Genomic DNA, 23,517 nt, shown 5'->3' on the forward strand with positions numbered 1-23,517 from the left:
CTTGGAAATTTGGGTGATTAAATGATTAAGTTTGTGTGTATACTATCCCTTAAAATGTAAGGCATAAAAACTGTATATTAATAAACCACTGAGCATTAAAATTCATGTTTTAAAGATCCACTTTAGAGTTCTGTTTGAATTTCCATGACTTCCAATAAACAGAAAATCAGGCTTCTTTTGTGCTTATGTATTTATAATATAATATTAAAACAATATGTTAAAATAATAGGGGTGGCACAGTGGCTCAGTGGTTAGCACTGTCGCCTCACTGCAAGAAGGTCATTGGTTTGAGTCCTGGCTGGGCCAGTTGGCGTTTCTGTGTGGAGTTTGCATGTTCTCCCCCCGTGTTTGCATGGGTTTCCTCCAGGTGCTCCAGTTTCCCTCACAGTGCAAACAAATGTGCTATAGGTGAATTGGATAAACAAATTTGGCCATAGTGTATAAGTGTGTGTGAATGTGATAGTGTATGGGTGTTTCCCAGTACTGGGTTGTGGCTGGAAGGGCATCCGCTGCGTAAAACATATGATGGAATAGTTGGCGGTCCATTTCACCGTGGCGACCCCTGATATAAGGGACTAAGCCGAAGAATGATGAATGAGTAAATGTTAATATAATAACATTATTAAATTGTTTTAAAACAAAAATAGCACATACTATCTCTGTCTTGTTCCTCTGGCTCCTCAGAAGAATCCTCGACATTCTGTGAAACAACTGGAACTACCAAATATAAGAGAAAAATGAACAAAACTTCATCCAATTCATGTCATTTTTATTTAATCTTGCAATGGCAAAGTTCATATTTGGCAGATATAATTCATTACCTGGGACTGGGTTGGCTGATAGTTTTTTAATCTGTGTGATAAAGCATCAATTAGAAGGATGATTGGCATTTAAGAATCATGACACCTGCATATAATTTTACAATAACTGAAGTCAGTTTATAATCTAATTTTGAATTAATTAATTCAAAATTAGATTAAAGGGTTAAAGGTAAAGAGTGCCACTTTTCAGTGTGAAATTACCTCAGTAAAGTTACAGCTATAAGACAGCTATACATTTGTAGCAGGTTTATTATGGTTTTGCAGTTATTATATTGTTTTTGTGATTATATTATTTTGTTATTATTATATTAGACATTATTTCAATACTTTTTTTAATGTGTAATGTAACTTATGCTTAATTTCTTAAAAATTTATTTAAGTTTATTTTGTAAACAAATTTATATTAATTTTCATATATTTAGCTTCAGTTTAAGCTTTAGCTTTAGTAATTACTGTTTACTAATTATAGTTAACAGAACAGTGTAGACTAAACCAAAGTCTGGTTTTTGCACATTTTGATATATTAATTCATTTAGTAATAAATACATTAAAAAAAAAAAATATAATATATATAATATATATAATATATATTAATTATAATATATATATATTATATATATATATATATATATATATATTATATATATATATATATATATATAATTGTTTAAACAAGCATGAACCCAAAACCATACAAATGCACCTTACAGAAATAGAAGACGAAATTATTCAGCGACGATAAATGTGGTCATTGCTTTGAAACTGGTCATTACAATAGACATCACATGTCAGGCAATGTTTTTTGTTGTTCCTGAGCATTTCATCTAATTTAAACCATGCCATCTATGAGAGACGATCTTCATTCAATCAAATGACGGTAAGACTATTTAAAAAATCCACTACACTGAAAAGCAACATGGCATCACTTCACTCCAGACACAGATGTAAGCCCCATTTACAATGTTTTTATTCAGATTCACTGATATGTTTGCCAATATTTCATAGGTTGTTTGTAAAAAAGAGGGATTGCACTTAATTTAGGGATTAGCTTTAATTAAGGTTAAAAATCTTTTGTAACATTGCAAAAGCCTTAGATAGATATTTTCAACTATGTCGGTCCATTAGGATGTACAATGGGTTCAAAATCTGCTACTGACATTAAATCTCCAGTAATGCTGATTGATTTTTTTAAATTTAAAAAAATTACATTGATATACCAATTAATTGCTGAAACCATTTCATATGCAGAATATACAGATCTTGAAGTTCTTGAGCATATAGCTGATGGAAATATCTCAGATGTGGACATTATGTGGAGTGATGAGGAAATGAAGATAAATCTTTTTCTAAACTAAATGCAATCTATACCCTACCTGACAAAAGTCTTGTCGCCTATCCAAGTTTTAGATACAAAAATAATAACTTGACTTCATTTGATTATTTGGCATCAGAAGTGGCTTAATATAATATATATATATATATATATAATATATATATTATATATATATATATATATATATATATATATATATATAATATATGTATATATATATATATATATGGCAAATGGCTCTAGGTTATGCTTATTTTACCAAAGGAAAATGTGATCATGCCTTTATTTTTAATTATTTAATTAGAACAGTAAGGTCTGACTTTGCTTAGACAAAAGTCTTGTAACTTAACATAAATAATGTACAGTATAGAATATAAAGTCATGGTGCAGCGGAAAAACAATTAATATTGTGTATGACTCCCATGAGCTTGGAGGACAGCATCCATACATCTCTGCAATGACTCAAATAACTTATTAAGAAAGACACCTGGAATTGCAAAGAAAGCATTCTTGTTGGACCAGAGTTCAGCAAGATTATTTTGTTTCATCTTCAATGCCTCCTTCTTCATCTTAGCCCTGACATGCTTAATAATGTTCATTTCTAGTGACTGGGCTGGCCAATCCTGGAGCACCTTGACCTTCTTTGCTCTCAGGAACTTTGATGTGGAGGCTGAAGTGTGAGAAGGAGCGCTATCCTGCTGATGAATTTACCCTCTTCTGTGGTTTGTAATGTAATGGGCAGCACAAATGTCTTGATACCAGAGGCTGTTTATGTTGCCATTTATTCTGCAGATCTCTTGAACTCCCCCATACTGATGCCAAACCATGATTTTTCCTTCACCAGACTTGACGGATTTCTTTTGGAATCTTGGGTCCATGTGGGGTTCCAGTAGGTCTTCTGCAGTATTTGTGATGATTGGGATGCAGTTTAACAGATGATTTATCAGAAAAATCTAACTTCTGCCACCTTTCCAAATGATCAACTAGAAGTCAAGTTATTATTTGTTGCTCTTATAACCGGGATCGACTTTTGTTAGGTAGTGTACAAAAAAAAACCTCAAAATTAAAATTAAATTTTGTGTACTACCAATTTGTGATTTAAAAAATACATTTCAAGATTATACCAGCAATCATGTATGTTTTTTTTTTTTGTATTTCATATTGGTAATGTTCAGGAAGTACAACTGTTCTGACCTGATGTCCAATGAAATGTAGAAAAAATATATATACTTAAAGTTTGTTGAATTTGTATTATATTTATTTTATTTCTATATTTACAATTATTATTATAATTTAGTCTCATTTATAGGAGCCTCAAGAACTGTGAAAACATACCTTTACATTTTTCAGAAACTTGGAACATAATTCGGGCCTGAAGGGGGTTAATGCTTTGATAATGTTTGCATTTCTTATAACTAAATTATAAAAATCAGACAAACTCCTTCAAATTAAATAATAAAAATGTCATATTACTAATAAAAAACATTTAAAAAATATATAATAATAATAATAATAATAATAATAATAATAATAATAATAATAAAAATAAGCCTGCAACAACTTGTTGACTGATTTCTTTGCACAAGGCCAATAAGATGTTAGTTATAAAGGCTAAAAAAGACTTTTGAAGATAAGCACTGGAATCAGAAACATTATTTTTGTAATTCTGTTGGTGTCTCTAGTGGCACTTCGCTATTAAGGTAACATTTTCTGACAAGAGTATGGCATTATAGCTGACTTTCATCCTCTGTTTGTGATTGTGGAGTAATAACCAACCTTCTCTTCCTGGGATTTGATGAGTCTGTACTTCTGGCTCAGCTGAGAAGATAGAGAGACGACCTGCTGCTGAAGGTTCTGCACACTAGAAGTGGAGTTTTTTTCTATAGACAAGGCCTTCAGAAGCCTGGAGTTCTCGCTTTTCAGCTGTGACACACACATACAAATTCTAGATGTTATGAAGTGATTCTAACATGATGCATTTGACTGTGCAATACTAGAAAGACTTGCCTCTTCGTTTTCCTGCAGATGTCTTTTCTGTGCTTCCTGAAATTTCCTCTTCCATTCACTTTTCTAAATCAACAAAACATGTATCATTTATTATATTATATTATATATATTATATTATATATTATATTATATTTATTATATATATATATTATATTATCAGGGTTTCTGCAGGTATCTTCAAATCTGATTTAATGCTTTTTAATGTCTTATTTTAATATTATACACTACCCATGACTAACCACGGGCACCATACACATATGATATTTTTCACGATGACACAATAAAAAAAATATATATTACTCTGAACAAAACGCAGAATTAGAAATGGCCTAGGGGACAGCTTAAACTGTCATAATTTATTTGAAGATATTTACACTCACCAGCCACTTTGTTAGGTACACCTGTCCAACTGCACGTTAATGCAAATTTCTAATCAGCCAATCACATGGCAGCAACTCAATGCATATAGGCATGTAGATATGGGCTTTTCTCAATTCCAAGAACAAAGAGAACGGACTTGCTTTCGGAAGAATGAACAGATGCTGTGTTCTTCCTGATGGTCATGTGACCTTCACACATCTTTAATGGAAATTATTTAAACATTACAGCATTTATGCAACAATTTATTGTTTTAACCCTTTTCAAAATATATACTATGCATAATTACTTTACAAATATACGTTGCACAATATAAATAAAACAGATTTCAATATGAATTTCAGCAATAAATAACATTAATGTGTTATTTCTTTATTAAGATTTTCAAGGTAATGTTATATTCAATGTAATAATAAGATGATACCTGAGATAAATAAGTTATATCTCTGAACTTCATATAAATCTATACAACAATGCTGCGCTTCCCACCTCCAGTCACAATGACTTCTGGGAACTTCTAGAGCAAGTTTGGTGCTCAAGTGTGCATCCATGCATCCTCGATATCAAGAACACGCTCTTGCAGTCTTGAGTTTTGGAAGTGAACTTTGGAAGTTGATGATGACTTTGCTGTCTTATCCAGACACTTTATATTTAGTTAAGATTAAGTGGTCATTTAGCGACCCCTCCTGGTTATACATAGGCATTGCATTTTATGTTAGAGTCCTTATTTCATGACATCATAAATATGAGCCTAGGTATTCAGAAGCCACATGGAAGAGCACACGGCTGCAGCTATCATTTGCTCCTCGATTTAAGTTGTATTGAAGGCACATTCAGTATGTAGACATTGTTTAATCATAATTTGACTGAAGTTTATTCATGCTTACGCTATACTCATGCCATTATACATGCAAGATGTTAATTTGTTCTTTATTTTGTCAATTGTATCAGATATATGATTTGGTTAAGAGTGTAACCAGTGATCTATTTTGCATAAAGAACCGATTGTGCTTGTGTTTGTACCTATTATTGATCTAGCATACTTACCATTCTGTATTTTGTATGTTTTGCAATTTTACGTTATTCCATGATCAACAGTAAAAGGTTCAAACGTATCCCTTGAGTCTGTTGTCATTGGAAGAAGTTATTTCTCTGCCAAATCAAGCAAGGCGTTTGATAGAAGGGGCAGAACAGTAAAACGAATATCTTCAGTGATCAACTTCTAGTTTATGACACCACGGCGGGGAGCAAGTCAGCTTATGAGGTGATTCTTCAACAATGTCCAAGCCAAGTTCCGAAGCTGTATCACAGAAGCGAGCACCAAGCACATCATGCTCGTCACGTCACTCACATGGCTCATCGGCTGTAACCACCGCTGCCGCAATGGCACGAGAGGCTGAAGCAGTTAAAGCAAAAATAGCTTTTGCTAAGAAAGAAAGTGAACTGAAAGTACAATAAGCCTAGTTGGAAGCATCATTAGAGACTTTAAGACTAGAAAAGAAAGCTGCTGCCATACAAGCGAAAGCAGAGGCTTTAGAAACAGCGGCAGAAATAGAAGGCAGATCGGAATCAAGTTTGACAGAGCTTCCTATAGAGGATGCAACAGAACGCACACAGTCCTATGTATCAGAACAGATGGAGAGTAATGTGGATGCAGAGGCGCCAGTCCTGGACGGACCGTTTTATGATAAGGAAAGCATACGTTTTTCAGAAACGCAACAACCACAGAATACTGGATCATATTTGCAGCAGGAAGGGCAGTGTATGTCATATGCCACGCCTCCCAGATCTCAGCCTAGTAATGCAGAAAACATACAGAACCCTGCCATTTCACAGTCTACCAGCGTACGCTTCACACTCTCTGGTCAAGGCATACACCCAGTCACCTCAATATGTTTATCACACAGAATCCCAGTCTTCAGCAGTTCAAGGTAGTGAGGAAAGGACCAGGCATAGAGGGATGCCACTGGACTATTCTCAGACAACGTCAGGTACTCCCATGTATGCTGGACCTCATCAAAGTAATTTGTATGCGGACAGTCAAATCTCTGATGTGGTCAGGATAATTGCAAGACGCGACTTGGTGTCTACTGGCATTACACAGTTTAACGACCAACCAGAAACCTTCAGAGCATGGAGAGCATCCTTCATAAATTCTACAAAAGACCTTAAAATTTCACCAAGTGAAGAAATGGACTTGCTAGTAAGATGGCTGGGGTGCGAGTCAGCTGAGCATGCAAAACGTATTAGAGCTGTTCACATTAACTATCCATTACAAGGGCTCAGTCTGATTTGGAAAAGACTTCACGAAACATATGGCGCACCAGAAATGGTTGAAAGCTCTCTCTTTAGGAGATTGGAGAACTTCCCCAAAATATCAAACAGAGACAATTGCAGACTACGTGAGCTAGGTGATTTGCTCATGGAGATCCAAGCATCTATGCAGGACAGTGATCTGATGGGTCTTTTCTATCTAGACACACCACGAGGAGTAAACACAATAATTCAGAAATTGCCATTCAGCTTACAAGAGAAGTGGCTCACAGTGGGGTCTAAATACAAAGAAGATTACAGGGTTTCCTTTCCACCCTTCAAGTTCCTAGTAGAATTTGTATATCAGCAAGCAAAAATGCGCAATGATCCAAGTTTCTCCCTTACATCCATACATGAAGAGTCTTACAGACCAAATAAACAGTTAAACAAACCTGTCTTTCCCAGAGCTGTTGTAACACACAAGACTCACAAGACACACAAGACAGCGAAACAATGCTTTTTGCATGATAAACCTCACCCTCTGTCCAGATGTAGAGGATTCAGGATGAAATCTATGGAAGAGAGGAAATCATTGCTTAAACAGCAAGGTGTATGCTTCAAGTGTTGCAGCTCCATTTTACACATGGCAAAGAACTGTGACGAGGTCATCAAATGTTCAGAATGTGGCAGCAGTTCTCACATAGCAGCACTCCATCCAGGTCCAGCACCCTGGACGATTGATCCAAAACATCCTGTAGCTGAAAATCAGAAAGTGAGCAAAGACATTACTTTGGAAACAGAGGTATCCTCAGCATGTACAGAGGTATGTGGAAACAGTCAACTTCTATGTCCCTGCTCGAAGGTCTGTCTTGTGAAAGTCTTTCCTGTAAACCACGCAGAGAAAGCAGTCAAAGCATATGTCATACTAGATGATCAAACAACAGATCACTCGCAAGATCAGAATTCTTCGATCTGTTCAGCATTATGGAACGCAGCATAGCTTACAGCCTCAAAACATGTGCAGGGACGATAGAAACTGAAGGCAGGATAGCTCAAGGCTTTCAAGTGGATCTCTAGATGGAGGCTTGATCTTATCCTTACACGCTCTTCTAGAGTGAAACGAAATCCCTGGCAATCGCTCAGAAATTCCTACTCCAGAAGCGATTAGTAAGCACAGGCACTTAAAACATCTTACTAGATGTATATTCCAGAGCCTGACCATCATGCTCCCATTCTACTTCTGTTAGGCAGAGACATTATCAGAGTCCAAAGCCCATAGGCAAGTGAATGGTCCACCAAATGCCCCCTTCGCGCAAAAGTTGGATTTAGGGTGGGTAATTATTGGAGACATCTGCCTTGGGAAAGTTCATAAACCTACATTCGTCCAAGCTTATCACACACACATTCTAGACAATGGTCAGTCTACACACTTTCAGCCATGTCTGAACAACTACATAAAAAAACACTGAAAGCATCTCTCACCATGTCTCAGATCAGGGAGAGCTCTCAAAGACTGGTAGAGTGGGACATATTTCAGAAAACAAAGACGACGAGAAACAGCACCATCTATCGAGGACAAACTGTTTCTGCAGATCATCAGAATCAGTTTTATTGCCAAGTGTGCTTCACACACACAAGGAATTTGTTTTGGCTACAGAAGCTTTCAGAGTACATAAAGTGACAAGTGACAACACAAAATAAATATGAAAAAAAAAATGATAAAGATTAAACAGATGCGGTTAGTCAAGAAATCTAGATGTTGAGTTGTATGTACAGATTGTTATAAATATACAGGTTATAAGGTGCTGTGTAAAAATGTGAATGTAGAAAGTATCGCATTGTATATTGATATAAGGTGCTGTGTACAAGTGAGTATGAGAAAGTATTGCACATATTTATTGCACAGTAGGGGAATATTTAACTGTTCATAAGGTAGACAGCCTGAGGAAAGAAACTTTTCCTGTGTCTGGCTGTTTTTGTGCTTGGTGCTCTAAAGCGCTGACCAGACGGTAACAGTTCGAACAGGTAGTGTGCTGGGTGTGAGGCGTCCAGAGTGATTTTGCGAGCCCTTTTACTCACTCTGGAAGAGTACAGTTCTTGTAGTGTAGGAAGGGTTGTGCCAGTGATTCGTTCAGCAGTCCGGACTATTCACTGTAGTCTACCGAGGTCGGTTTTGGCAGCTGAGCCGAACCAGACGGTGATTGAAGTGCAGAGGATAGATTGGATGACAGCTGAGTAGAACTGTTCGAGCAGCTCCTGTGGCAGGTTAAACTTCCTCAGCTGACGAAGGAAGTACAGTCTTTGCTGGGCTTTCTTCACAATAGAGTCTATATGAATGTCCCACTTCAGATCCTGAGAGATGGTGGTGCCCAGGAACCTGAATGACTCTACTGCAGCCACAGTGTTGTTCATGATGGTGGGGTGGGGGTGCAGGGGGGTTTCTCCTAAAGTCCACTATCATCTCCACTGTTTTGAGCGTGTTCAGCTCCAGGTTGTTGTATCTGCACCATAACACCAGCCGCTCCACCTCCTGTCTGTATGCAGACTCGTCACCATTCTGGATGAGGCCGATAACAGTAGTGTCGTCTGCAAACTTAATGAGTTTGATGGAGGGTCTTTTGCAGTGCAGTCGTTGGTGTACGGGGAGAAGAGCAGTGGGGAGAGAACACATCCCTGGGGGGCACCAGTGCTGATGGTATGGCTGTCGGATGTTTTTGCCCATTCTGACTAGCTGTTGTCTATCTGTCAGAAAGCTGGTGATCCATTGACAGACAGAGCTAGGAACAGAGAGCTGGGCTTCATGGCCACAGATGTTAAGGCCACAGGTCTGTAGTGATTGAGTCCTGTGATCTTTAGCTTCTTCGGGCTTGGGATGATAGTAGAGCGCTTAAAGCAGGATGGAACTTTGCGCTGTTCCAGTGATCTATTGAAGATATGGGAGAAATGGGAGCCAGCTGGTCAGCGCAGGTTCTCAGACAGGCTGGTGAGACACCATCTGGCCCTGGTGCTTTACTTCTCTTCTGTTTACTGAAGATCAGACGCACATCATCCTCATTGATCTGAAGTGCAGGGGGGGGGAGAGGAAGATGGCTGGAGGTGTTGATGGCTGTGTAGGGAGATGGTCCGGGCTGTATTGATGTGGTATTGATGGCCGTGTAGGGAGATGGTCCGGGCTGTGTTGATGTGGTGTTGATGGCTGTGTAGGGAGATGGTCCGGGCTGTGTTGATGTGGTGTTGATGGCTGTGTAGGGAGATGGTGTGTGGTGTCTGGTCATAGGTGTCAAATCTACAGTAGAACATATTCAGCTCGTTTGCAATATGTTTATTGCTGTCGATACTGGGAGACGGTGTCTTGTAATTAGTGAAACCTTTTAAGCCTCTCCACACTGATGCAGGGTCGTTAGCTGAAAACTGGTTTTGCAGCTTTTTGGCATAGCTTTTCTTAGCCACACCAATCTCCTTTGTCAATGTGTTCCTGGCCTGATTGTACAAGATCCTGTCACCACTCCTGTAAGCATCCTCTTTGGCCTGACGAAGCTGTCTGAGTTTTGGTGTGAACCATGGTTTATCATTGTTAAATGACAAGTAGGTCCTGGTAGGGATGCATAACTCCTCACAGAAAGTGATGTATGATGTTACAGTCTCTGTGAGCTCGTCCAGATCTGTGGCTGCAGCTTCAAAAACATTCCAGTCAGTGCATTCAAAACAGGCTTGTAAGACCTGCTCAGTGTCGTTGGTCTATCTCTTGACAGTCCTTAATACTGGCTTAGTAGTTTTAAGTTTTTGCCTGTAAGTTGGTATAAGATGAACCAGGCAGTGATCGGAGAGTCCTAGAGCTGCTCTGGCGACGGAGCGATATGCATCCTTTATTGTGGTGTAGCAATGGTCCAAAATGTTATTGCCTCTGGTGGGGCATGTAATGTGCTGTTTGAATTTAGGCAGCTCATGTGTGAGTTTTGCCTGATTAAAGTCCCCAAGTGATAAAAACATAATGATAAAAACAGAGTCCGGGTGTTGTTGTTCTGTCTCTGTGATCAGATCAGCCAGCTGTTGCAGCGCAGTACTCACGTGTGCTTGCAGTGACATGTAAACACAGACGAGAATGAACGAGGAAAATTCTCTTGGTGAATAAAAAGGCTTACAGTTAATGAAAAGCACTTCCACATCAGGACAGCACATCTTCTTTAACACAGTTACATCCGTACACCACCTTCTGTTGATGTAAAAGCATGTCCCATCACCGCGCGTTTTGCCCGTTGACTCCGTATCGCGATCTGCTCTGTACAGCTGAAAGTCCGGTAGGTTTAATGCGCTGTCCGGAATGGCTTCGTTTAGCCAGGTTTCCGTGAAACACAGGACAGCAGAGTTGTTAAAGTTCTTGTTTTTGCATGTGAGAAGAAGTAGTTCGTCCATTTTTTGTTAGGAAGAGAGCGGAGATTCGCCAGATGGATGCTGGGCAGTGCCATTCTTAAGCCGCGTTGTCTTAGCCTGACGAGCGCGCCGGCTCGCTTCCCAGGCTTGCGCGTCTTGTAGCGTTTCCACAGTGCGGTTGCTCCGCCGATTACAATGTTCCGCAAAACGCCACAAAAATCAAAATCCAGTTCTTGATTAGTTGGTGTGCACTGCCAAATGTTCAGCAGCTCGTCCCTGGTGTAACTGATCGTGTTTCATAAACATAAAACAGGACAGACTAACAAAAACAGTGCAAACACTGGAGAGCTCCACACCGAGGTGGCCATCCGCGGCGTCATCTCATGAGAGCAATCAGAGAAGTCTACAAAGATGATGAAAATTCATGGGTTTCCCCACTTCCGTTCAAAGAGCAAAGAAACTTCTGCCGAACAACCGTCCACAAGCAGTGGAACGCCTTAAGTCACTTTTGCGATTTTTCAGAAGAAAGCCAGAGATCAAAAGGGACTTTGTGGCCTTTATGGAAAAGCTATTCGAAAACGATCACGCAGAGATAGCTCCTTCAGTCAGTCCCAATGAACAGTGTTGGTATTTGCCTTCCTTCGGGGTATACCATCCCAAAAAGCATCCCAAATGAGAGTAGTCTTCGACTCAAGTGCTCTCTATAAAGGTGTATCACTGAATAAGGTCCTCTTGACAGGTCCGGACCTCAATAACAGTCTTCTTGGAGTCCTCATGCGGTTTCGTAAAGAGCCCGTTGCTTTCATGGTGGACATACAACAAATGTTCCACTGCTTCAGAGTTCGGCCTGCAGATAGGAACTACCTCAGGTTTCTTGGTTTCATGAAAATAACCTAGAGAATGAGCTCACCGAATACCGTATGAAGGTACATGTGCAACAGTCCATCTCGGCAGTGGCCATCTACTGTCTTCGCTGTGCAGCTCAAGAAGGAGAAACCGATTTCGGTGAAGATGCCAGACAGTTTGTAGAGGAAGACTTCTACATGGATGACGGACTGAAGTCTTTACCCTCACCAGAAATGGCTATAAGCTTGCTAAAAAGGACACAAGACATGCTGGCTGGATCTAACTTGAAGTTACACAAATTGGCTTCAAACAGCAAGAAAGTCATGCAAGCGTTTCCATCTGACGATTATGCCAACTCACTGAAAGAGCTACTTAGGTGTTAATTCACTTCCTATGCAACGCACTCTTGGCTTAATGTGGAATTTGGAGACAGACTGTTTCAACTTCCAAGTGCAAAGTGATAATAGACCATACACTAGGCGTGGACTGTTATCAGTGGTAAACAGCTTGTACGACCCACTAGGATTTGTGGCTCCTATAACAGTTCAGGGCAAGTTATTACTGAGAGAATTACCGCAAACGCAACTGACTGGGACTCCTCCTTACCTGCAGCGGTCAGGAGCCGTGGGATTCATGGAAAAATTCTCTGCAAGAGTTGCACATATACAAGTCCCGAGGAGCTATGGACTCATATCACCATGTGCCAAGTTCACGGAGCTTTCTGTGTTTTCAGATGCTTCTGAGAAGATAATTGCAACTGTCGCTTACCAAAAAACAGTTGAATCCAACGGTAATTGCCATACAGGATTTGTCACAGGCAAAGCAAGATTAGCGCCACTACAGAGCTCTCTATACCCTCGCCTGGAACTATGTGCGGCTGTGTTGTCTGTGAACATGATGTAAACTTTCATTGCGGAAATTGCTATCAAGTTTAACGAGATATACCTCTGCACGGATAGTCGAGTTGATTTCATGTCTACGTGAGCAACCGTATACAAAGGATTCGGAGTAGCACTAAGCCAGAGCAGTGGCATTATGTGAGCTCAGAGCACAACCCTGCGGACATTGCACCACGACTGATAACTCCAACTAAATTGCAAGACACAATTTGGTTCAGCAGACCTGCGTTTCTGCATTGACCAAAACTGAGACTGTCCCTAAAGCACCCTTCACTTGTTGTGATCCCGATCAAGATTTAAAAGTTTGCACGCATATGACACTGTCATATACCTCAGTCTCAAAGCATTTTGAAAATTTTTCTGTCTGGAACCACTCAATCAGAGCTATTGGCAAGTTGATTCACATTTCACACTCTTATAAGCAAGACCAAAAAAGCCACATTCCAGCATGCGAAGGTTGGCACTGTTGCAAACTGCCCCTGAGTGCTGACACCATACTTCAGAGCACAAAAGTTGTCATTCGTACAATACAACAGGAAACATACACTGATGAGTTGCAGTGCCTGAAACAGAATAAACCCCTTCCTAAACAAATACTCTTCAAAAACTAGACCCCTTTGTTGATCACAGCAGACTGTTAAGATTGGTGGTCGTCTGATCAAAGCAAATCTAAGCTCAGAAGAAAAGAGGCCTTTCATCATACCTGGCAAGAGCCCGTAGCCTTACTCCTCATAACGGCACTTTCACGAGCAAACACATAATCGAAATCTGCAAAATCTTGGATTCCATGATATTTCAGACAAACTCCTCCAGGCTCACGCATGAAGTACTTTCCACCTTTATGAGCGAAGTCACAGCCATTATACAAACCAGACCTTCATCTTGACACTGCTACCCTACTTACCCCCAAAAGTCCGGTACCACTTAGTTCCACCCGAGAATTATGAAAAGCCTGACCTATACAACCAACAGTGGCGGTATGGTGCAAAAACTTGCAAGTACCTTTTGGGACAGATGGCGAAAACAGTACCTTGCAACACTACAGTACAGGCGAAAATGGCAACATCAACAACAAACATTTCCAAGGAAGCATAGCCGTCCTGTCCAGTTTCTGCAATTTTGCAGTATTATTCCTGCTTATTTCGGGTCTGTTCGTGCAGAACAGCAGTGCCTTTACATCGTACACCCGACAGGAGATCTATGAATTGGTTTGTGCATTCCGGACAGTTTTATTAGCAATCTTCGACTCATCCATGAGATCGCCAGAACACCCAGGCCTGAGAGCCCTACCCGGCCGGGCGGAAGTGCTCGAAGGCTGCGCAGAGAACGTAAACAAAGACGGGGGAAGCGCGGCGGGCTAAGAGCTAAGCTAAAGCTAACACCACACCGGCTCTCTTTACCCAGCATCTTTCTCGCCAATGTACAGTCACTGGTGAACAAAATGGATGAGATTCGACTGCGCATCAACCAAAGCAAAAGATTATGGAACTGTAATGTCATGATTTTCACAGAAACATGGCTAAACAGCGGGATACCAGACAAACGCTGTATCGCTAACTGAGCATCAAACATTCCGAGCAGACAGAACAGCGGATGACTCCGGTAGACCAGAGGCGGAGGATTATGCATTTATATAAACAAAGCTTGGTGCACAAACTCTGTCGTCGTTGGGAGACATTGCTCTGTTAACCTGGAATTTCTAAATGGTTAAATGTAGACTATTTTATCTGTCACGGGAGTTTACCTCCACCATAATAACTGCTGCCTTATTCCTCCCGAAGCTGATGCCAAGCTTGCTATGGATGAACTTCATGCAGCCATCAGCAAACAACAGACTGCTCACCCGGAGGCTGCTTTTAATGTTGTGGGGGATTTTAATCACTCAAACTTAAAGACAGTGCTCCCCACATTCCATCAAAACATTTTCTGCCACACAAGGGGAAACAAAACTTTAGACCAAGTTACACAAACATGTCTGAAGCATACGCTGTGACCCCCCCTCCCCCACTTGGGTCAATCAGATCACCTTTCTTTGTTCCTGACCCTCAAGTACTCAACCCCTCATCAACCGTGTGAAGCCATTAGTAAGGACCATTAAAGTGTGGCCAGCAGGGGTGGACTCCACACTCCAGGACAGGTTTGAACACACAGGCTGGAGTATGTTTGCTTCCCAGGCCACATGTGGCTTCTCACACAGACATTGATAGTTACACTTCCTTGTTCTGGGAATATATCAACACCACCATAGACAGTGTTACAAGCCAGAAACAGATCACCACATACCCAAATCAAAAGCCACGGATGAACAAGGAGGTGCGCCTCCTGCTGAAGGCACACAACACTGCCTTCAGATCAGGGATGCACAGGCCTACAGCAACTTCCAGGGCTAATCTGAAGAGGGGCATCAAAAAGACCAAGCACTGTTACAAGCTAAGCTAGAGGAGCACTTTTCCAACTCTGATCCTCGGCGCATGTGGCAGGGCATCCAGGCCATCAGCAACGACAAACCCAGCCAGTCCACCCCCACAGCCACAAATGTCTCCTTCCTGAACGAGCTAAATGACTTTTATGCCCGCTTTGAAAGAGAACAATACAGAACCCTACACCAGGAACACTTCCTCAACTGACCACTCACCTATCACACTCACCTCCTCAGAAGTCTACACCGCACTGAGTCGGATCAATGTGTGTAAGGCTGCTGGACCAGACGGTATCCCTGGGCGCGTCCTCAAAGCATGTGCAGAACAGCTCGCTGGGGTATTCACAGACATGTTGCTTAACCTAGCACTGTGCCAACATGCTTTAAAACACCTCTATTGTGCCAGTGCCCAAACACTCCAGCCCAACATGCCTGAATGACTACCGCCCTGTAGCACTCACACCCATCATCATGAAGTGCTTCGAGCAGTTGGTCCTGGCACATCTGAAAGACTCTCTGCCATCCACACTGGACCCACATCAGTTTGCCTACCGTGGCAACAGGAGCACAGAAGTCTCCATAGCACTACTCACTCACCTGGACAATAAAAACACTTATGCACGAATGCTGTTTGTTGACTTCAGCTCAGCATTCAACACTGTCATACCCTCTAAGTTACTGATCAAACTCAAGAGACCTGGAGATCGACGCGTCTCTCTGCAACTGGGTTATGGACTTTCTGACTAACAGACCTCAGAATGTTAGATCAGGCCACATCTGCTCCACCACCGTCACACTCAACACTGGTGTACCACCGGGCTGCGTGCTGAGCCCCTTCCTCTACTCCCTTTTTACCATCGATTGTAGGCCTGTGAAACAGATCCAACACCATCATCAAATTTGCAGATGACACCACAGTGATTGGGTCTAATCAGCAATAATGATAAGACAGGCTCACATGATCCCATCAACATTAATGGGATGGCCGTTCAGCCTGTCTCATCCTTCAAGTTCCTGGGGACCCACATCTCAAAGGACCTTTCCTGGACTACCAACACCTCCAGCCTGGTCTAGAAGGCTCACCAGCGCCTATTCTTTTTGAGGCAACTAAGAAGAACCAGCTTTCATCAGCTGTCTGGGTGAACTTCTACCGTTGCACAATAGAAAGCATCCTGACCAACTGCGTCACAGTCTGGAATGGAAGCTGCTCTGTCGCTGAGCGTAAGGCACTGCAGGCGGGTGGTGAAAACTGCCCAACGCATCACAGGGACTACAATGCCAGCCATTGAGGACATCCAGAAGTAACACTGTCTGCGCCGAGCACACAGTACTCTTAAGGACACCTCTCACCCTGCTCACAGACTGTTTTCTCTCCTGCCTTCCGGCAGGCGCTTCAGGCTCCCTGGACAAAAACCAGCAGACTGAGGAACAGCTTTTTCCCCAGAGCTGTCTCCCTTTTGAACTCTGCCCCTCAATGACTTTTTTGCCCCCCCCAAAACACCCCCACACTCCTCTAAACTTATACTCCTCACAATCACTGCACTATTTAACATTTGCACATTTAAAGTTTGCATATACTACTGTACTATAAACTGTACATACCCACTGCACATGGACATTTGTAATTATGTTTATCTATCTGCACACTTCTGCTATTAATAGCAACCTAGACATATATTCATTTATTGTAAATCTGTTCATAGCTAATACAACCTGTATATAATGTTCATAGTATATCCATCTGTAAATATTACCATAGTTTTTTCTATAACGGCACTTTATAAATTATACCTATATTCTGCACTTGCTGCTATTGCACTGCTGGTTAGACCTAACAGCATTTCGTTGCCTTGTACTTGTACATGTGTAAGACAATAAAGTTGAATCTAATCTAATCATCTAAAAGAAAGGTTTGGCATTCACGGAATACAGACGGGGAGTGTGCTGTCTTATCCAGACAATATATATTTAGTTAGGATTAAGTGGTCATTTAGCGAGGTATTCAAAAGCCGCATGGAAGAGCACACGGCTGCAGCTATCCTTTGCTTCTCGATTTAAGTTGTAATGAAGGCACACTCGGTATGTAGCATTGTTTAATCATAATTTGACTGAAGTTTGGTTTATGCTCTACGCTATACTCATGTCATTATACAGCAAGATTTTAATTTGTTCTTTATTTCGTCAATCTGTATCGAGCAAATATGATTCGGTTTAAGAGTGTAACCAGTGATCTATTTTGCATAAAGAACCGATTGTGCTTGTGGTTTGTACATATTATTGATCTTATGCTATACTACCATTTCTGTATTTTGGTATGTTTGCAGTTTTACGTTATTCCATATCAACAGTAAAAGGTTCAAACGTATCCCTTGAGTCTGTTGTCATTGGAAGACATTATCTCTCTGCCAAATCAAGCAAGGCATTTGATATAAGGGGCAGAACAATGACGTTACCATATCCAGTGAGCAGCAGTTGTGGGCACAAATGCCTTGTTGATGCCAGAGGTCAAAGGAGGAATAAGCCAGACTGGTTACAGCTGATAGAAAGGCAACAGTAACTCAAATAACCACTTGTTACAACCAAGATATGCAGAAGAGCATCTCTGATTGAACAACACGATTTCTGCTGTGACGTTCAGATGGTAGGGTCAGAATTTGCTGTCAACAACATGAAAGCATGGATCCATCCTGCCTTCTATAAACGGTTCAGGCTGGTGGTGGTGGTGTAATGGTGTGGGGGACATTTTCTTGACACACCTTGGGCCCATTAGTACCAGTTGAGAATCCTATCTAAGTATTGTTGCTGACCATGTCCATCCGTTTATGACCACAGTGTACCCATCTCTGATGGCTACTTCCAGTAGGATAACGCCTACACAGTCACCAGATCTCAATCCAATAGAGCACATTTGGATGTGGTGGAACAGGAGATTCACATCATGGATGTGCAGCCGACAAATCTGCAGCAACTGCGTGATGCTATCATGTCAATATAGACCAAAATCTCTGAGGAATATTTCCGGGTACCTTATTGAATCTATGCCACAAAGGATAAAGGCAGTTCTGAAGGTAAAAAGGGGCACTAGTAAGGCGTACCTAATAGTGGCCAGTGATTGTACATATAGGTTTTACACTTGTGCAATACTGCCTTATCTAAAAAACCTCCTCAATACCATAACATTATAACATATACACAGACTTAAGAAAATGGGGAAATCGGTTATTATATGGTACATCACATCCCTGAATGAACAAGTGCAATGAATGCTTGTCTGGTTCATCACAGCCTCACTAAATGTCCTGTGTCACACCAATTTTGCACCAGCTGGACCAAATTACCAAACTGGTTTTGTGTTTTTATCACAATTTGCAAAAGTAATTTAAAAGAAGTTATTACTGAAGCTATATTCCAAATACATTGGTAATACTGATTTATTCTTAAAAACTAGGTCTTAATTTTGCAAAAAAACTATTTAATGACTTTAAATGCTTTTTAATGCCCTATGGAAGGCCTGTATTTAACATTTTATATAACTTATTCCATTCCTCTCTAAAAGACTTGATTCTGATGGTCAGATCACAACATTTCAGGCTATATATTCCCATTACAACCACAGAAACTAGTAACACAGGCTCATCCAAGTACTTTAAATCAACAATGCAGTCAGTGAATATGTTCACATCCATATTATATGCTTGTCTGTACAGCACTGTTTTGGCTGTTTTTGACTGACTTTCGCCATCTTGTGACTGAAAAAATTGTATAGGTTAGCTGTATGCATACATTCACCTTTTTTTCTGTCAGTTCTGTTAATAAAACAATTTAATAAACTATTAAGCTCAAAACAATGTTTTGTCTAGTTTTTAAATTAATAAGCAGGATAAAGTACATCAAGGTACAGAATAAATCCCAACAGGATTATCAGCAGCTTGAACCGCCTGCATGTACATTATCCGTATATATCACACCTTTAAGTTGATTTTTTAAAATAACAGTTTTATTTCTTCATGAATACTTTTAATTTGTTAATTTATCACCATTTCAGCTTATTTTAGCAACAGTCACTAAATAAATAATTGTAAATAAAACAAAATATATTATTATTGTAGACAATATTTTTTTAAATCAGTGTGTTACTTGATAATTTTTTTTAATTATTTGTTGAACTGACAAAAAATAAATTAAAAACATAAAATCTAAAATAAAATCTATTTAAAAGTATTAATAACTAGGTAGCTCAGTGGTTAGCACTGTCACCAAACAGCAAGAAGGTCCCATGTTGGCGTGGGTTTCCTCCGGGTGCTCCGCCTTCCCCTCACAGTCCAAAGACATGCGCTATAGGTAAATTGAATAAACTAAATTGGTCATAGTGTATGTGTGTGAATAAGTGTGTATGGGTGTTTTCCAGTACTGGGTTGCAGGTGAAAGGGCATCTGCTGTGTAAAACATATGCTGGATAAGTTGGCGATTCATTCCACTGTGGTGACCCCTGATGAATAAGGGGACTAAGCCGAAGGAAAATTAATGAATGAATGAACACTGAACAAAATAAAAATAAAAACCAATACAGTTCTGAATAGTTTGGCAAAAATAACAACTAAGAACATATTTCATGGATAATATATGATATTTCATATTTTGATCATCTATTTTGTAGCTTTGATTAGTTAAATATTATGGTCTTTATTCGAACCTTATTAGTCTATGAATTAATCAGTACAGTTTCTAAAAGTAACTATTCAGACTTTATGTCCACATTGGAATCATTTATTGAGCGCTTAAAAGAAATTGTATTTTACTTTTTTTTTGTAGATGAAAAAATCTCTTTATTGCAAACAGAGGACATTGTAAAAAATTTGCCATTAGAAATGAAAACATGAATTATTAATTTCAAAAGTGCACTGTGTTAATGATTCATACATGGCTGAACAAATAAAAACTCACCTTTATGGCCATTCTCTCTCTCAGCTCTCTCTCTCTGTTTTCTCTGATTTCTTTCTCAGGGTCACTGTCTTGTTGTAAACGTGCATTGTTGAATCCAGCCATTTCTTTGTTCTGTAACACCAGCAGTTTCTATAGATAAAATAACGACAAAGTTACACAGAATGTTTTACAATAACATCAAACTATCTTTCCATCCCATATAAAACACTATTATATTCATCCAGTAGCTCCTCAGTTGAATGTCTGGCAAAAATACAAAGCACAAGATCTGTCTCCATCTGCTGGTCACACACATAAACATTTTAAACCAATGTGTACTCACAGCCTCAATAGATGAGCTCTTGCTTGCCATGTCTTTATACTCCTGGAGAAACAGCTGTCTCAGATCTGCAATTTCCTGATTAAATTTCCTTCTCTCATCTTCTTTCCATCTTTCCAGTGCTTCCTTCTCTGACTGTTCTCTCCTTCGCTGCTCCTCTTGTTCCTGAAATATTTTGACGATTTTGCAACATGTTAAATGCAATGTTTTGTGAGAGAACACAAAAATCACGAAAATCGATTTTTTTTCCCACTTTCACTGTACAAAAAAGTACAGCTTGGAAATTTGGGTGATTAAATGATTAAGTTTGTGTGTATACTATCCCTTAAAATGTAAGGCATAAAAACTGTATATTAATAAACCACTGAGCATTAAAATTCATGTTTTAAAGATCCACTTTAGAGTTCTGTTTGAATTTCCATGACTTCCAATAAACAGAAAATCAGGCTTCTTTTGTGCTTATGTATTTATAATATAATATTAAAACAATATGTTAAAATAATAGGGGTGGCACAGTGGCTCAGTGGTTAGCACTGTCGCCTCACTGCAAGAAGGTCATTGGTTTGAGTCCTGGCTGGCCAGTTGGCGTTTCTGTGTGGAGTTTGCATGTTCTCCCCCCGTGTTTGCATGGGTTCCTCCAGGTGCTCCAGTTTCCCTCACAGTGCAAACAAATGTGCTATAGGTGAATTGGATAAACAAATTTGGCCATAGTGTATAAGTGTGTGTGAATGTGATAGTGTATGGGTGTTTCCCAGTACTGGGTTGTGGCTGGAAGGGCATCCGCTGCGTAAAACATATGATGGAATAGTTGGCGGTCCATTTCACCGTGGCGACCCCTGATATATAAGGGACTAAGCCGAAGAATGAATGAATGAGTAAATGTTAATATAATAACATTATTAAATTGTTTTAGCTTGAATATCATTTTGGATGACATAGCCACTATGAGAACAAAAATGGATAATTTACCTCAACAATGAGCTCCCTGTCATTTGACAACTCGATAGTATGATTTACTAACTTTAAATTTAGCTTTTCAGTCATTAGCTTTTTGACAACAACATCTTTGAAGTGGTAATTTTGAAGCCAAACTTTTACAATGTATATTATACTGGCATGTTAGCCTTAGTTAACAGGTACAGCCTGATTACTGCATTTAACCTAAGTGATGAGCATGAAAGGAATAAAACTGAGCTGAAAAGCATAGTTTTACCATAAAAAAGCCTTACCATAACAATTTGTGTGAAACAGCGTAATATAAAAAAATTAGGTATAGACAACTGCAAAAAAAAAACATTTTCATAGTACTGTAGAAGGAGAGTTCTTTAAGTGGTTGAAACCTCTATATGAGATGTTGAATTTCACTTCAAACACAGTCTCACCTGTTGTCGCCTCAAACTGTCTGCTTCTTGCTCTGCCTGTAGCTGCATCTGTGTCAGTCTCAGTTTCTCCTTCAGCTCTTCTATCCCATCTTCCATCTCTTCCACCTTCCTTTTCTTCTGTTTCTCTGAGACGTACAGTATACACATGCAAAAGCGATGATATTAAGATACAGTACAGAGTTGTTTTTCTATCACGTCATGTAAACAATTTTATTAGGTGAAATTAAAGGGCAATTTTACCAATTCAATTTGACCACCAACCTGCATCTGTGACCTCAGGATGTCGCCGCTGAACATGTGCTTGTAGGTATGAGTAGTTGACAAATGACTTTTCACAGAACTGGCACTGTCATGGGAACAAGGAAACCAAACTTTAGAACTGGTTGTATGTGGCCAGCAAGGCTATTTTAGTAAATGAAAACTAAGACTAAAATAATGGGTCAAAAATATTGAAATAAACTGAAATAAAATATATACCTCTGCAGAAAAAAACAGCTTAACCCAGCCTAGGCTGGTTGGTTGATTTTAGCTGGTCGACCAGCCTGGTTTTAGAGGGGGTTTGGCCATTTCCAGGTTTCAGGTTTCAGACATTTCCAACCTGGTCTTAGCTGGTCATGCTGGAAAATAACCAGCTTAAACCAGCTTGGCCAGCTGGTTTAAGCTGGACATAGCTGGTTTCGGCTGGGCTCCCAGCTTGGCTAGGCTGGTCAAGCTGTTTTTAGCTGGTCATTTTCTAGCCTTACCATCTAAAACCAGGCTGGGAATGTCTGAAACCAGCCTGGAAATGGCCAAAACCCCTCTAAAACCAGGCTGGTCGACCAGCTATAAACCAGCCAGCCTAAGCTGGTTTAAGCTGTTTTTTTTTCAGCAGGGAGAACAAGGAAACCAAACTTTAGAACTGGTTGTGGTCAGCAAGGCTATTTTAGTAAACGAAAGCTAAGACTAAAACTATGGATCAAAAAATATTTTCGTTAACTTAAATAAAATGTAAAAATTCTAAATTAATGAAAAACTGAAACAAAACAAAACTAACTGAAATAAAATAGCAATTAGCAAAAATAATAATTGTTTTCAGAATTATTTCTGTGGTGGAAAATCTAACTGTAGATGCTCTTTTAAAGACAAACACATCTGTCAAGAGCATAATTATTCCCAAAAACCATATTTTACATGTGATCAAACATAAAAACATTTGTTCTAACCAAAAAAAAAACAAAAAGAAACTAGGCATGTTTAATTATTTAAATGATCTTTAATATAAAGTTTGTCATTTTTATTTTTTATATTTTAACTCTGTGTTTGACCACTGGGTAGTGTGTGGTTCTGAATCACATATAAACATCCATGACTGTGATTGTGAGCATGGGAAAGCAGCATGGAAAACCATGCTATGTGGTTCATGAGTGCATGTTTTGGATGTCTCCCTTGTTCGTCACACCAATTACAGGTCTTTGAGTCTCTTCTAATGAGCTGATGATCTTAATCAGGTTTGTTTGGTTAAGAAAACATACAAAATTTGCAGAGTTGGAGTTCCTCCAGGAACAT

The 23,517-nt window shown here is 39.7% G+C and overlaps 1 protein-coding gene across 1 annotated transcript in view; it reads right to left on the bottom strand.

The window, feature by feature from the left end:
* dzip1l (DAZ interacting zinc finger protein 1-like) overlaps positions 1–23,517 on the bottom strand; it is a 68,579-nt gene that overhangs the window by 36,708 nt on the left and 8,354 nt on the right. The window contains exons 3-10 of the mRNA XM_056459069.1: positions 22,234–22,318; positions 21,973–22,097; positions 20,594–20,755; positions 20,272–20,400; positions 4,162–4,224; positions 3,931–4,077; positions 822–852; positions 655–717 (exon numbers count right to left, since the gene is read on the bottom strand). Of these exons, the coding sequence (XP_056315044.1) occupies positions 655–717; positions 822–852; positions 3,931–4,077; positions 4,162–4,224; positions 20,272–20,400; positions 20,594–20,755; positions 21,973–22,097; positions 22,234–22,318 (805 nt within the window). The remainder of the gene's footprint in view (positions 1–654; positions 718–821; positions 853–3,930; positions 4,078–4,161; positions 4,225–20,271; positions 20,401–20,593; positions 20,756–21,972; positions 22,098–22,233; positions 22,319–23,517) is intronic.

The sequence above is a fragment of the Danio aesculapii genome, chromosome 6 (assembly GCF_903798145.1).
Source record: "Danio aesculapii chromosome 6, fDanAes4.1, whole genome shotgun sequence".
Taxonomy (NCBI): domain Eukaryota; kingdom Metazoa; phylum Chordata; class Actinopteri; order Cypriniformes; family Danionidae; genus Danio; species Danio aesculapii.